Raw genomic sequence first — 16,086 nt, 5'->3', positions numbered from 1 at the left:
CTAGCAAAAACGTTCATTGTTTCTCACAAGAAGAAGCATGTACCTTTGGAAAAGCAGGAACTGTAGTCAAAATCTGTATTCTAGTTTCAATTCTGACAGTTACTGGCTAGAAGAGCATGAACAAAACAATCCCCTATTAATTCCTTCATTTATTCAATGCCTAGTTTGTACTAATTACTAGGCTAGGTGCTGGGAACACAAAGATGCTTAAAACACATTCTGAGCCGAAACCGGTTTGGCTCAGTGGATAGAGCGTGGGTCTATGGACTCAAGGGTCCCGGGTTCGATTCCGGTCAGGGGCATGTACATTGGTTGTGGGCACATCCCCGGTAGGGGGTGTGCAGGAGGCAGCTGGTCGATGTATCTCTCTCATCGATGTTTCTAGCTCTCTATCCCTCTCCCTTCCTCTCTGTAAAAAATCAATAAAAATATTAAAAAAAAAAAACACAAAAAAAACAAAAAAACACATTCTGTTCCTTTAAAAAAAGTTTTTATTATTTCAGATAGAGGAAGGGAGAGGGAGAAAGTGACGGAAACATCAATAATGAGAGAGAATCCTCGATCGGCTGCCTGAGCCAAAAACCCAGGCATGTGCCCTGACCAGGAATCAAACCTTAACCTCCTAGGTCAGTGGTCAGCAAACTGCGGCTCGCGAGCCACATGCGGCTCTTTGGCCCCTTGAGTTTTTAGCAAAGGCCAGCTTAGGAGTACCCTAATTAAGTTAATAACAAGGTATCTACCTATATAGTTTAATTTTAAAAAATTTGGCTCTCAAAAGAAATTTCAATCGCTGTACTGTTGATATTTGGCTGTTGACTAATGAGTTTGCCGACCACTGTCCTAGGTCATGGGTTGATGCTAAACCACTGAGCCACCCTGGTGGGCCATTCTCTGTTCTTACGGAATTCATTATCTAGCAGTATAAATAGGTAAGCATATAATACAGAGTGATAAGTTCCATGATAAAAGATTTACACAAGGCCCGGCCGGTGTGGGTCAGTGGTTGAGTGTCGGCCCATGAACCTGGATTGATTCCTAGTCAGGGCATGTGCCCAGATGTGGGCTCAATCCCCAGTAGGGGTGTGCAGGAAGCAGCCCATCGACATTTCTACCTCTCTATCCCTCTCCCTTCCTCTCTCTAAAATCAATAAAAGCATAGTAAAAAAAAATTTACACAAGGTATTATGGGAACTCAGAGATGAGAGACCTACTAGTACAGATCAGTGCTGGAAAGAGAAATCAGAAAACACTCTAGGAGGTGTCCCTGAGGAATTCTTTATATATACATATTTTATTGATTTTTTAACAGAGAGGAAGGGAGAGGGATAGAGAGCTAGAAACATCTATGAGAGAGAAACATCAACCAGCTGCCTCCTGCACACCCCCTACCAATGTACATGCCCTTGACCGGAATCGAACCTGGGACCTTTCAGTCCGCAGACCAATGCTCTATCCACTGAGCCAAACCGGTTTCGGCTCCCTGAGGAATTCTTAAAAGATGAGTAGGTGGAGCATATTCCAGACGGGGGGCGGGGATCTCTGGACCTTGAGAGCTTGTTTGGAGGTTCTAGCAGGGGAGCGCAGCTACTCGTATACCCTTGACCGAAGACCGGTCCTCTCCTCTGGGGGGAAGGTCGTCCTCTTCGACTGAGCGCGCAGCTTCGGGAGGGACGCACATGGATCGGTGAGGGAGGAGGGGGACACCCGCCTAGCCAGCCAGATCAGCCGAATCAACCCTGGCGATCAATGGGGTGACAGATGTCGCAGCCAGATCGCCCTCACATCTAAGGGGGGGATCTCTGGGACAAAGGCATACTCAAAGTTCAATACTATTGGCAAGAAAGTTCAAAGTAAGGGGTGTGAAGATATGAACTGAAGAGGGCCAGGACATGGAGAGGACATTATATTTAATATCTTGGGCTATCAGTGGTTATCAGTGAGCATGCTGCAATATACTGAGTCATGATTTCTTTACAGGTGTGCTGTTGAAGCTTGATCAGTGTGTAAAATATATTTCTATATAGTGTTTTTTGACACATACAGGGTAGGACAAAAGTAAGTTTACAATAATGAGTTCATGAAAGTTTACTCTTGTACTTTTATTGATCACTAGTGCCCCGGTGCACGGATTCGTGCACATTGAAAGGAAATTAATCCCCGGCAGGGGCTGTGACTGGGCAAGACAGGCCAGACATGCCCTGGGGTCCTTCCCCAGCCAGCTGCCAGTACTGCGGCTCGAAGAGCATCTGTGGAGTGAGCGGGGTCCCTCTGGCAGGTGGGGTTCCTTGACCTGGCCTGTGGGGATTAGGCCAAAACTGGCTCTCCGACATCCCCTGAGGGGTCCCGGATTTGGAGAAGGCAGTTCTCAGGTGACGCACCCCGGAATCAGGCTCCCTCCTCTCTGGTTCCAGGGTGTGTCACTAGAGAATTGGTGCTACCAAGTCACTGCAGCTCAGCAACCCCTACGTTGAGCATCTACCCTCTGGTGGTCATTGCGTGTCATAGCTACCGGTTGGACGATCGCTTAACCCAGTGATGGGCAACCTTTTGAGCTTGGTGTGTCAAACTTCGCCAAAAAACTGAGCATAACTCGGGTAGTGTGTCACTTTGAGGAGAAAACTAACTCCAAGACTCTAGTCGCAAATGTTTCATCCTCAGGAGCAGCAAATGTTTCATCCTCGGCATGCAGCCGCGTGTCAACAGAAATGGCTATGCGTGTCAGTGCTGACACGCGTGTCATAGGTTCGCCATCACTGGCTTAGCCTTTTATATATAGAGGCCTGATGCACAAATTCGTGCGCGGGTAGGGTCTAGCCAGCTCACCCCAATTAGCTGGGCCAGCTGGGGGGAGGGGCCACGGGCAGTTGGCCAGCTGACCCTGCCCCCTGGTCAAACTTCCGGTTGAACTTCCAGTCGAGGGGACAATTTGCATATTAGCCTTTTATTATATAGGATTGTATTATTTTCCATATGAACACCTATAAATCTACTTTTGCCCCAACCTGTATTTTGAAGTGCTGAGCTAAACTAAAATAAGCCAGCAAGTAAGCAAAATGCAAGAGGTATAACATAAAACCATGCCAAAAAAAGGACTATTGCCCTGGCCAGTATGGCTCAGTTGGTGGAGTGTTGCCCCGTCCTATGCACTGAAAGGTCACTGCTTCAGCCTGTTAAGGTTGTGTAGGGGAGGCAAGTGATCAGTTTCTCTTTCATATTAATGTTTCTCCCTCTCCCTTCCTAAGGAAAAAAATTAAAAATATTAAAAAACAAAAAAGACTGTTTAGTGAAACATTTAAGATCTTTGCTTTGTGACTATGAAAAAATATGTAGCTGAATTAAGATTTCACCCATCAGCCCAGCAAGTGTGGCGAAATAGGATGAGCATCGTCCTGTACACCAAAAGGTTGCTGGTCCAATTCCCCATCAGGACACATACCTCGGTTGCAGGTTTGATCCCTGGGAGGGATGTGTGCAGAAGGCAACAGATCGATGTTTCCCTATTACATCAATGTTTCTCTCTCTCTCTCTCTCTCTCTCTCTCTCTCTCTCTCTCTCAGCATGTCCTTGGGTGAGGATTAAAAAACCAAAATTTTACCCATCATGGCTGGGAAAAAGTAGATGGATTCTCCTGCTGGTTTTGTCAGTTTTCCCAAGTAGATGTGGTGAGGGCGTTCCCTCCTACCACACGGCTGCTGCCACGGAAGAGGTTCCCAGGGGAGAGTGTGGACACAGTCAACAAAGCCCAGGACGCAGGCTGCTTTCCCGCTGCTCTGGGATCTAAGGGAATCTGCAAGTAGCTCACAAAGGCAAGGGGTGGGAGGAACTTGGTGTGATTAGATATGGGGGGAGGGCAAACAGAAAAACAAAAACACTTCAGTTTAATATCGCCAAATTACGTCCTCTTCTACGAGTAAGCCATTGTGACCAATAGCTTCGCTGCACTCAAGAGTGATAAAGGTGAATGTTACAAAAACCAGACATATTCAGCTAAGAACATGATATGACATAGGGATTTCTGTACTTACTGCTGGGGTGGGTGTGGTTAGTCATCAGGACAGGCCCTGATGGTCAGCTGAGCAACTGAACCTTGTTCTAGTTGTAACATCTAAAGAGGCTGCACGTGAGGCCGGCGTTTCGGGTTGGGGAGGCGAGGGAAGTAGATGAGCACTGTGTTCAAGTTTCCTGTCCTGGGCTCCATAGTCACATTGTGTAATCTTCCAGTGTAAAACAGAAAACTGGTGATTATTAGTGTGAGAAATGGAGAAACAGTGGAAACTGAGACATTTAAATGTGAATAAATTCTAAAGATTGAAATGAGAGCCAAAAGACCAATTAATTGTTTAAAAGTTAATTCTGTTTTTAACTAACAGATATTCTTAACCAATCTGAAATATTTTCTTTAACAATTTTCCCATATATCTACTTAGGATTCCTTGTATCTGCTCATGCCACCCTACCAGCCTACACCCCTTAGAAGATTAATGACGGTCAGCTTGGTGCATTCACACAGAAAAGAAGCAGGATAATCTAAGTATCCAATTGGCTTGTGAGATGGAAGGAAAAACCCCACCCCTTCTTTTCTCCCTTCAAACGATGATAAAGGAGGCAGAAAGACAGCAAGTTTAAGTGAAATGTTTACATTTATATTGAAATATGCACTACAACAGAATGAGTTCACTGGTCAATGAAACGTTGCCAAAGCAGAATCACAGACTTGCGCCGGGGAGGTCCAGTCCTCTAGCAGCAGTGATCCCCAAGCAGGAACACCAACAAGAAGCTGGGAGACCCCACTCCAAAAAGCCTCCTTTCAAGAGACCCCAACTCACTTCTCCCACATGCACCCACACAGACTTAAGAACGTGGACATGACCACGATTTCAATGTTTTCAGTTTCTTCACTGCAATAAATATAAACTGGCAATGCTCATACACCACAGCACAGACAATATTTCAGGCTTTAGCAGACAACTGTAAACAGTGACTAGGCTGAAAAAATAAATTTGGAATTTAACAATGAGACAGAATTCATAACAGCAGGGCATAAGCTACTCCAGATGTTTTGTGTGGGTTCAGGTTTTTGACAAAAGATATAGTCCAAAAAGGCCCACGACAGTCTAGGATATTATGGCAGCAAAACAGCAGGTCTACGATCACCCCTGGCAGTCCATCTTTCACCTGCCACATTCCAGATGTGACCGCAGAAATCGTTCTAGTGTCATCACCAGCTGCTACTTAATGTAGCAGGAATGGGTGAGCAAAGGACGTAAAATTTGCTGGTAGAGGAACAGAATAATACCTCTGCAAAATTGGCCCCTTAATCATAATGACAACTAGGACATTTCACCTGGACAGTGCATTAAGTTTATATATAGGAGGGAGGAGAAGGGGGAGGAAGGAGAGGGAGAGGGAGAGGGAGTGAGGGAGAGAGCCAAAGACTAAGCATTAAGTTCTGTCACTGTAGCAAACTGGGATGTCGATGAAAGAAAAATACAGGGTGTTCCCCAAAAATATATACAAACTTTAACAGCTGATAGCTCAATTTTAAAAATGAAGTGTATTTTAATAAACACTGCCTTTATAATTATTCATTTTTGGGGACACCTAGATGAACACTTTCTGCCTAAGGCAGTGCTGGCAAGAAATGAAAGCGGACTCAGTATCTGCACATTAGCAATGGGGCAGACTTTTATTTACGAGGCTAGTGTTTCAAATACTATTGCTTGAATAGCTCCGGTAAGTAGAAAATGCAGTGATATCTCAGGTCTGTACACATGAGCACAGGAGCTGAAGGCCAGCACACACAGGGACACTGAATCCTCTGCTGCTGGAGCACCCTCAGACTCCCACCCTCTGACAAACAGAAGACCTGGAAAGGAAACTGTCTTTTCACACACAAAATTGTGGCTTAATTAGTTATTCTCCCTAGAATTTTACCCAAGCTAAGAAAAAAAAAAATCTGTCTTGAAAAATTCAAGAACCTGGGTTACTAAAAATAAAATTTTAAAATAGTAAACAAGTTTAGTAAACACCATGTGTACTTTCTTTTGTTAATGAAGACATGATACATTCAGAAAAGTATGTATTTTTTTCTTAAAAAGACAAAAAACAAAAACAATAAAATTCCTAGAAAGAGGCTTGACAAGAAAAGAACACATCAGCCCAAGCTCTATCCCTCAACCAGGCCTGGCTCAGCACAAATCAGCACCCCACCCCCACCCCCCAAAGCACTGCTATCTGCCTGGCAAGCAGACGTGAAGCATACACCTTAGTTACTGAACCAGAATGGTTAAGCAAAATCACTGCAGAGCACATCTGGATGGGCTACTTCAATATCTACCTGGTCCAGTTTAAAATATCTGTTTGTAGATCCAGTTTGTATACATTTCATAGGTAGAACAAAAATCACCCACTGTCCCCTTGTTTTAAAATGGCAGTTCTTGTAGCTCAGACCATTAGATAATAAAGAGCTCTCTTGAAAGAAATCCTCAGAAGATACATTAAGAAGAAATCCTGAAAGTTAAACAAGCCTGAGATGGGGGAGGGGGAGGAATCACGTAGGATATTTATTCTGAAGAACAGTTCCACTTGTTTCCCCATGAGAAAAGGCCAAACTTTTCTGGACTGATATAATTTAAAAACTAAGACAATACAAAAATAAAATATACACCTTAAGATACTAAAAAACTTGAAATAATGCCAGGGCTTATGGAATGAAAAATAGAAGAGGTCTGATCCTGATCCTCCCAACCCCCCACCAAAAAAAACCCAAAAACAAAACAAAACTGTAACAGGTTCTAAGGGAAAAGCAAACCTAACAAACCACTCTGGATCTGGATAGCACTACACAGACTCTAGCGCAGAACACCACACAAGAATGAGTCACATCAGAATATCATGAGTAACTGGCTGGGGACTTACAGGCCCAGCAAAAGAGCTCCTAGGTCAAAAACGTGTTAAAGCTGGTAACATCAGCAATGACCCCTCCAAAAAAGGAGCAAAGGATGCATGCATGGGTCTATTCAGACATGATATTCAGCAGCATAAAAATTATACCCACCACAGAATACCCCAATTGGGGCAAAACCTATTCTTCACTGCTAAGCCTGGGAAAGATAAGATAGCGGAACAAACCCACTTGTAACTATAGCATCTCCCATATTTGAATGACAAGTATGTCCAATCTGATGTTATATGTCAAAACATTTGAGAATACACAAATAAAGGAAAATAGAAACAAAAGGCTAAATTATGAACCTTAAAAACTGGAAAAAAACATGTTTTAAAGCCAAGTAGGTGTGATTCTGATCATTATTATATATGACATAATCCATAGAAAGAAAGGCCAACAAAAGAATCTTCATTTTGTTCAGTACTTAGGCTTGATGTCATTCTAGGTGAAACAGTGATAGTTCAATAAATGTGTCACACATACAACTAAAAAGTCCCCTTCTGGTTTCAAATGAATTTAAACAACCATCTTCCTTAACTAATTTTTCTCCTGTGTCAAACAAACCTATGTACAGGACCAGTTTCAATCCCTCCTCCCTTTCAAACACTAGATATGAACATCCAGGAACATTCTACAACGCAAAGTGCCTCAGGAAAGAGAAGGATTCCGTAGTGCCAGTGACATAACTGATCTGAGGAAGCGGGGATGCAATGAACACTGATGGGAGCCAGTCAGGCAATGGTGGTTTGTTTCTCCTCAGGTGTTTCCTCCAACAACTGCATGATCAGTTCATGGAGGGGTTTGCAGATCTTTGCGTAGCCCCCTCCTGTGAGATGCAGAAAATCAAACATGTCGTGGCAGGAGATGGCACCGTCCGAGTGCACGAAGCCCCCATCTGTATCCAGGAGCTGAACATTGGCAAGCTTTGGCAGGGAAACCTTGAGGAGCTGGTTCACCTTGGCATTTTTTTGCCTCAAAGGGTTGGGCTTCTCACCTCGAGGTAACAAACCCTGGGGCAGAGCAGAAAAGAACATAAGATGAGAAGAGTCTCTTGCTATGTCTACTTATTTGGCACTCGCTACACCTTTGATTTCTGAAACACTGGACCAGCTTGGTTTAAATAAAAGTTCTCTGACCATCCCTTCTCAGTCTCTCCAGGAGTTCCTCTTCCTCCTCCTGTCCCTGAATCACTGATATTCTTAGGGTCATCTCCTTGGCTCACTATTCTTCCCAGTCTAAAAACTTTGGCCCAGACCTCTCCCTAAAGCTTCAGAACTACATACTGAACATCAGCTACAGAAGCAAACCTGAATGCTCCTGCGGCACTCCCAACTTCACATGCCCAACTTCCCCCAAACTATGCTCCTTCTACATTCTTTGTATCAACTGGTCATTCCAACACCCCCGAGTCTCTCACCCACATACCTTATCTATTTATCACTAAATTACTCAGCTTTTGTATCCTAAACATTTTTCTAATCCATCCTGATTATACACACTGCTATGGCTAGTTATTCACACCTCCATTAATGTAAAATCTCCTGACTGGTCTATGTCCAATGTTGTCTTTCCTTCACACCATTCTCAACACCGTCACTAGAATAATCTATTTGTTAATGCCACATGGAACCTACACGACTGCACATGAGAAATAGAGTTGGAACAAATGCTGTCTTGATGAATCAGAGACACAAAATATCTGATAGGTTAAAACAGAGATGTGTCCTAAATTTGTTTTTAACTTATATGTTAATGATCTAATATGATTTTCAGATAAAGCAGGTATCTGTCCTTCTATAATAAATAAAAGCCTGGTCTTATATGATAAGAGCAAAGTTTTATCATCTCAAACTAGAAATGGCCTTTAAAAACCATCAAGTCTACTATAAAATTAGTCAGACGTCCCCAACCTTTTAGTTGGTTAATAGCTAATGATGACATCTATTTTTACTACAGAGTACAGTAAGAGGTCTTATTTCACAAAAATAGATTTTTTGTGGGTATTCTATTAAAAGATAATTTTTATTATGCCCAGAGTAAGTACTTGTTCATGCCTGTTTTACATTTTTTTTCAGCAAAATTTTGGAGCCTTGATTACCAATTTATTGTGTGATTGTATAGTTAGGTCCAAAAGAGAATCATGACTCTGCTACCCTCATCCATCTTCTTTTATTCTTGTTAAAAGCGCCTCAAAATGTCACAGATGAGCCTGGCCGTTGTGGTTCGGATGGGCATCGTCCCATACACTGAAAGGTTGCTGGTTCGATTCCCGGTCAGGCTCAATCCCCAGTAGGGCGTGCAGGAGGCAGATCAATGTTTCACTCACATTGATGCTTTTCTCTCTCCCTCCTCCTTCTTCTCTTAAAAAAAAAAAAAAAAGTCACAGATGAGGTCATCCTAAACCCTAGTTCAGTGATGGGCAACCTTTTGAGCTTGGTGTGTCAAACTTCGCCAAAAAACTGAGCATAACTCGGGTAGTGTGTCACTTTGAGGAAAAAAACATTATTTCGCAAATGTTTCATCCTCGGCATGCGGCCGCCTTAGCGGCCGCGTGTCATCAGAAATGGCTACGCGTGTCAGTGCTGACACGCGTGTCATAGGTTCGCCATCACTGTCCTAGTTTATATATGACTGCTAGAATGAGCAACCAGGAAGGATGGCCAATGAACAATAAATACATACTTTGTTCTGACTTTCAAGTAATACAACAGCAGTCAAAGCCATAAAAAATGATTAAGCCTCAAGAACAGGGCACCATACCTACTGAAATTTTCAAGCAAGAATGAGAAAAGTAGGTAAGTATTTGCATATATTTTCCTTAATATCAGGGTATGCCATGGGACTTTCCCCCTAAAGTAATTAGTAATTGCTAAAATATTATGTTAAAACAAACACAGCTCTCTCGGGCGCACTGGGTTCCTGGCTCTCCTGTGGCAGGGGACATGCTCCCCTGCGCCCACGTGGCTTACGGCCATCTGGGACTCCACACATGGACTAGTGGACTTTAATTAGCTTAGAGACTGAACTACACCCGGCTACAACCTGGAACAGAAGCTCTGGACACTGGCCTGCTTTTCGCTCTCTTGAAACCCTCACTTTCCAGGACTAGCTTACGGGCATGGGATTTTGAAACTTGAGAGAAAGAAGCTTCACAGGCAACCCGCTTCGGGCCCCCTTCCCTGCTGCAGGGAGTCGGTCTATCCCTCCATAAACGTTGCTTTCACTTAAAAAATAAACAAACAAACAAAAAAAACACACACAAAAAAATTATGCTCCTAATCCCTTTACCATATAACAACGATTTTAATTGTTGCCTTTTCCAATTGCATATATACTTTTAAGTAGTTCTAAATATTCAGAGAGAGATAAGTAGTTCTAAATAAAAGATACATAGTTTATTCAAATTTTTCACTTAAATACATCTCAAGTTGTTTTTATGCAGTTTTCATAATTGTCATATGATTAATGCTATTATATAAATGGCCTGTGCAATCATTCCCCCATGGGGTTAACTGGTTAGGTTATTGCCAATGTTTTAGTGTTGTAGGTAGAACCACTGTACATCAAATTTAAGTCTGATTAAACTAAAGAATATGTATGGAGGATTTATTCAACAACTTCATGCAATAAATATGTCCTAAGCAAGTACTATGTACTCGGCACTGTACTTCAGAACTCATAACTACAATACCTTTCTGGAACAAGGCAAGATATAAGTAAGTAAATTAAATGACACGAAATACCACATAATAAAAATAATTTTTAAAAGACCTGGCACCTGGCCTGTGTGGCTCAGCGGTTGAGTGTCAACCTGTGAAACAAGAGGTCACAATTCGAGTCTCGGTCAGCCTGTGTGGCTCAGCGGTTGAGTGTCAACCTGTGAATCAAGAGATCACGGTTCGAGTCTTGGTCAGGGCACATGCATGGGTTGCAGGCCTGACCACCAGTGAGGGGAGAGCAGGAGGCAGCTGATCAATGATTCTCTCTCATCACTGATGTTTCTATTACTTCCTCCCTCTCCCTTCCTCTCTGAAATCAATAAAAACATATTTGAAGAAACAAACAAAAAACAAACCTGGTTCCCCAGCATCTGTAAGATAAAATGCAAACTCTTAACATGGCATACAAATTCCTAAATGACCTGGCTGTGGCCTCTCTCTTAACAATCCTAGTCTCAATTTTTTCCAATGACAACCCTGAAATTCTTCTAGCACCCTCGCTCACTCACCCAACAAACACATACATGAAGTCTTGGATCATTTTCTTTTGTCCTCTGTAATGCCTTCCTTCTCTTCTTTCTGATCCCCATTTGGAGACCAATTAATTCTTTAAAACTAAACTCAGACATCAACTATATGTCTAAAGCATAGCATTCTCTCCTTACTCCCATTAGCATACAGTGTAATAAATCTCTCTTTATACTGCTGTCCACCCGCCAGGCTGTGAGCTCCTTGAGAAGTACTATGTCTTTTCAGTTTGGTGTGTGTAGGACCTAGGACAGTACTTTGCACATAGTAGTCCTCACATGTTTGAGTAAATGCCTATCTTCTTAATACTATTTAATTCAAGAACTGAACACATCAGATTTTGCTAAAACATACTTTTTTAGTTGGGCTCAGGATATCTACAGGTACACTTGTCTGTGAAACAGACTGTTGTTTGTCTGATACCATGAAGACTCACTGCTTTAACTCTACAAAGGGTAGCACTTTCTGTTAAGGTTAAGACTATGAAGTACCCATTTTCTTAGTGAAGGAATCTCTGATATGTCAGGGAATTCAGAGATCCAGTGACTACACCACCTTTAACATATTAACAATGACACAGAACACACCATATCTAAACTAGTCCAAACTCAGGGCTAATAAAAAGAGACTCAGGCCCTAACCGGTTTGGCTCAGTGGATAGAGCGTTGACCTGCGGACTGAAGGGTCCCAGGTTCGATTCCGGTCAAGGGCATGTACCTTGGTTGCGGGCACATACCCAGTAGGGAGTGTGCAGGAGGCAGCTGATCGATATTTCTAACTCTCTATCCCTCTCCCTTCCTCTCTGTAAAAAAATCAATAAAAAATATTTAAAAAAAAAGAGAGACTCAGGACTAGGACAAGTCTCATATGTAATTTTAAAAATAATTAGAAGACAGTTAAAAAAATTTAAAAAATAAGGCTACCTGAGACAACAAAGAGGGTTTCCACTTCTAAACAAGGATGAGAAGATAAAAGATGACCCCACAGCTGGTCTGGGAAATGATGAGACCGGTAAGACAATGGAATATATCACAGAAGCTTTTCTCAGGAGTATCATAACCTGCTTCCACCTAAAGATTCATGAACCTCACATTTCTAAAAGATTCCTCACCTGACCCAATCGCATCAAGGTCTCCACCCACCCAAAGACTACATACCAATACAATGATTTTGGCCTGTGGCTGCCTTGTGTTGATAAGTTGTACGATGGCCTCGATTCCACCTGCTACTTCTTCTGCCGTATTTTCATGGTTGTTTGTTCCTACCCAGACAACAATGACCTATAATTTAGGGGAGGAAAAAGAGGAAGTAAATACCCAGGAATAAAGGAACTTCTCAAATGGTACTAACTTCAACTGAGCAATCACCTTAAAACACTGATTCACACCTCATATATATTAAAATAAATTCCCAGAAGGAAAATAAGAGAATTCTTTCATCATCATGGAGTTGGAAGCTAATCTCTTAAAATCTAGAAATTCTACAGAAAACATAACAAATTCAATGTCTAAAAATAAAACCTGTGCATGTCAAAAAAATTTAAATGAAGTGAGATCTAAAAAATCTGGGGAAAAATATTTGCTACCTGTATCACAGTCTCCACGAGTAGAAGTACTAAAGTACCCAAGGGAGTGTGACAGGGACAAATACACAGCTGCAGTCAAGGACGTCACTGGGGTGCAAGCTGGATGAAGTTTAACAAGGTTTTCTCTTTTTAAAAAAATGTCTCTAGGTGTATGTCTATCATCTAGAGCAGTGGTTCTCAACCTTTCTAATGCCGCGACCCTTTAATACAGTTCCTCATGTTGTGGTGACCCCAACCATAAAATTATTTTCATTGCTACTTCGTAACTGTAATTTTGCTACTGTTAGTGTTTTCCGATGGTCTTAGGCAACCCTGCTAGCAATTCTCAACCTGTGGGTCTTGACCCACAGGTTGAGAACCACTGCTGTAGAGCCTAAGACCATCGGAAAACACAGATATTTACATTACGATTCATAACAGTAGCAAAATTACAGTTACGAAGTAGCAACAAAAATAATTTTATGGTTGGGCGTCACCACAACATGAGGAACTGTATTAAAGGGTCGCGGCATTAGAAAGGTTGAGAACCACTCACCTAGAGACTTATATCATATCTTACTTTTCCACACTATCACAAAAGAGAGGAACCTGGATGAATTTTTCTATTAGAAAGGCAAAGAGTAAAATAAAACTAAAGCAGTTGATATCAGTGGCTCAGCTTTGCTTCTTTCTTTGAGGTTGGAAAAAACATGGAAGATGTTTATAATGTGATAAGGTACTGGGTACATTTGTGGTGCACCTTTGTTCACATCTGCTTCAAATGTTCTTCAGAAGACCTTGGAGACGTTGATTACCAATTTGTTTATATGGTTAAATAGATCCAAATTACTTCCTGAGGTGAATCTTGGCCCTGCTCCCATGGCCCACCTCTGCGCAGCTTACCCCTCATACTGCCTCAGGTTCATAGACTTGCACACCTCATTAGCAACACCTCTTTCCCTACAGTTGAAGAGTGTAACAATTACAAATACCATTTAAGTGTGTACACTGATTTCTTTCCTTTTTTTTTTTGGTTAATCCTCACCCAAGGATATTTTTTTCATTGAATTTTAGACAGAGTGAAAGAGAGGGGGAGAGACACAGAGAGAGAAACATTGAAATGAGAGAGACATATCAATTGGTTGCCTCCCGTACTGGGATCGAGCCTGCAATCCAGGTACATGTCTTTGACAGGAATTGACCCTTCGGTCCTCGGGCCGGTGCACCATCCACTGAGCCAAACTGGCTAGGGCTGATTTCTTAATTAAATGTGTATTTGGAATGTTCTTAAGCAATAACAATATCATTCATCTTAGTGGGGCATGAACCAAAGAACAACAGTGAAATAATGCTTTAAAGCAACTTTTTTACTACTAGTTTCAGACAATTTGACTATCTGAAAAATACTCAAGATTAATGATATTCTTTAAAAAATAAGTTTCATTTCACCTTAGGTTTAATATTCTCCAGCTCTCCATTCTTTAGCCTCCATAAAACATGTCTTGTTGTATCTCCTCCAATTCCAAAATTCAGTGCATGGAGTGGGGAAAAAAGTTCTCGCCATATCTGAAAAAAGAAAAACTTAATTTATTTAAGCTAAAATTGTGGGAAATAAAATCCCCCAATTACAATGTGCCTGAAATAACAATTCTCATTTTCTGCATTCACACAACACACTGTAAGTAGTGTGCTACTCGGTGAAGGACTTGGAAGATGCCACTGTACAACTCAGCTCTCCGTGCAGCACTCTGTCTCAACTCAAGAAAGTCACTATTCAACCTGTTGCCCCGTAAGAGGTAGCAATACTTATAATTAAGTTGCCAATTGAATAAACTCTCCCTTCCCTTTATTCAATCACTTAAAGGAACAGGGTAAAATAGAAACACGAGATGAAGACATTTACAGTGCTGGAGCCAAAAAGAAATAACACAAATAGTAAGAATTGAGAATCATGACTAAGACAAATATAAATGAGCAAATACAAATAAGAAAATAATAAAACACAAATAAGATTTGAAAATCATGACTAGGACAAATACAATAAATGTAATGTGAAGCTTCTTGGAAGCCAAGGCCAAAAAAAGAAGTTTACTTATAAACAATGCTACCTTTTAGTTTCATTATGCCTAGTACACGGAGCAGCATCAGGCATGTCTGATATCTTACACTGTGAGCTAGAGCTTTTCTAGGGCGTCAGCTCAGAATGCAAGTCCGCTAGTGCTGAATGCATTTACATCAGTAGCCCATAGCACCCCCATCACTTGCACTTTACCTCGTATTGCTGCATTAACTGCACCATGGAGTCCCCCACAAACAGCACATCAGGCTCTTTGTCTTTACAGTCCAGGACAAATCTGTTGTGCTGGTTGAAGAAGAAGGAAAAATTAGAAACTGGCATTTCTTTCCCCATGAGACTTCTTGTCCTAGATAGAACAGTTGTCCAACCAGTTCCTCTGTTGTTCAACATCCGTTGTGGTCTGTCCCTAAAGCTGATTCCTCTTGATTGGCAATAAACTGGTGGAACTTTCTTCCCACCCTTACTATATTGATCATTCTAGTACGCTCAAGAAAACTGGAGTTTTACTGAAACCAAAATTTAAAAAATACATTTAACATGTTTTTTAAAAAATGTATCTTTTCCTCAAGCTTTTAAAAGAAAATTTCAGATATACATGCAGAAAAGTTGAATACAATGAACACCTGCACACCTTCCACCTATAACCAATAACATTTTCCCATATTTGTTTTCTCCGTATGTACTTGTGGAACCATTTGAAGGATTTGAAGATCAGTTGCAAACACTGTGATTCCTCACTCTTAAATATTTCAGCATGCATCTCCAAAGTGTAAAACCATTAAATTATTATCACATCTAAGAAAATGAGCAATAATCCCATAATATCTAACATTCAGTCCATATTCAATCTTTCCAATTGTCCCAAGAGTTGGATTTCTATCTATCCAATCAAGAAGCATATAATTTACTTGGATGCCTTTGAAAATGTCTGTTAACCCCAAATGTGAGACACTGGCAAACTAGAATTCAAGCCTTTTTCAGTCTAATCCAAGCTGATAAGCAGTGGTGATTTAATCCTGGAATGCTTCTCTTTGTTCTGAAGGCACAAGATACTTTTCAAAATGGATTTACCCATCAGTGCTTCAAATTTTCATATTTGTCCCTGAGAAAAACTTATATGATGCTTTAGGCAACAGGTCTCTAACCCAGTTCTAGGGAAAGGTCTGAATGCTATTTCTTTTTCTCAAACTACCTTCAATTATGCTCTCTCTAGGAATTAAGCTAGAGTTACTATTTAAGTATATCTGCT

At 41.3% G+C, this 16,086-nt stretch overlaps 1 protein-coding gene across 3 annotated transcripts in view; it reads right to left on the bottom strand.

Annotated features, from left to right (window-relative positions):
- Positions 1 to 1,507: 1,507 nt before the first annotated feature.
- The window catches only part of PAFAH1B2 (platelet activating factor acetylhydrolase 1b catalytic subunit 2), a 30,832-nt gene continuing 16,253 nt past the window's right edge, over positions 1,508 to 16,086 (bottom strand). For all 3 annotated transcript variants that reach the window (XM_079787442.1, XM_079787441.1, XM_079787443.1), the window contains 4 exons: positions 15,033 to 15,122; positions 14,210 to 14,326; positions 12,354 to 12,476; positions 1,508 to 7,959 (listed from right to left, as the gene is read on the bottom strand). In XM_079787442.1, the coding sequence (XP_079643568.1) occupies positions 7,681 to 7,959; positions 12,354 to 12,476; positions 14,210 to 14,326; positions 15,033 to 15,122 (609 nt within the window). In that variant the 3' untranslated portion in view covers positions 1,508 to 7,680. The remainder of the gene's footprint in view (positions 7,960 to 12,353; positions 12,477 to 14,209; positions 14,327 to 15,032; positions 15,123 to 16,086) is intronic.

Source organism: Cnephaeus nilssonii (genome assembly GCF_951640355.1).
Source record: "Cnephaeus nilssonii genome assembly, chromosome: 13".
NCBI lineage: Eukaryota > Metazoa > Chordata > Mammalia > Chiroptera > Vespertilionidae > Cnephaeus > Cnephaeus nilssonii.
The sequence above is the reverse complement of the archived record's forward strand: the minus strand, read 5'-3'. Positions and strand labels throughout refer to the sequence as shown.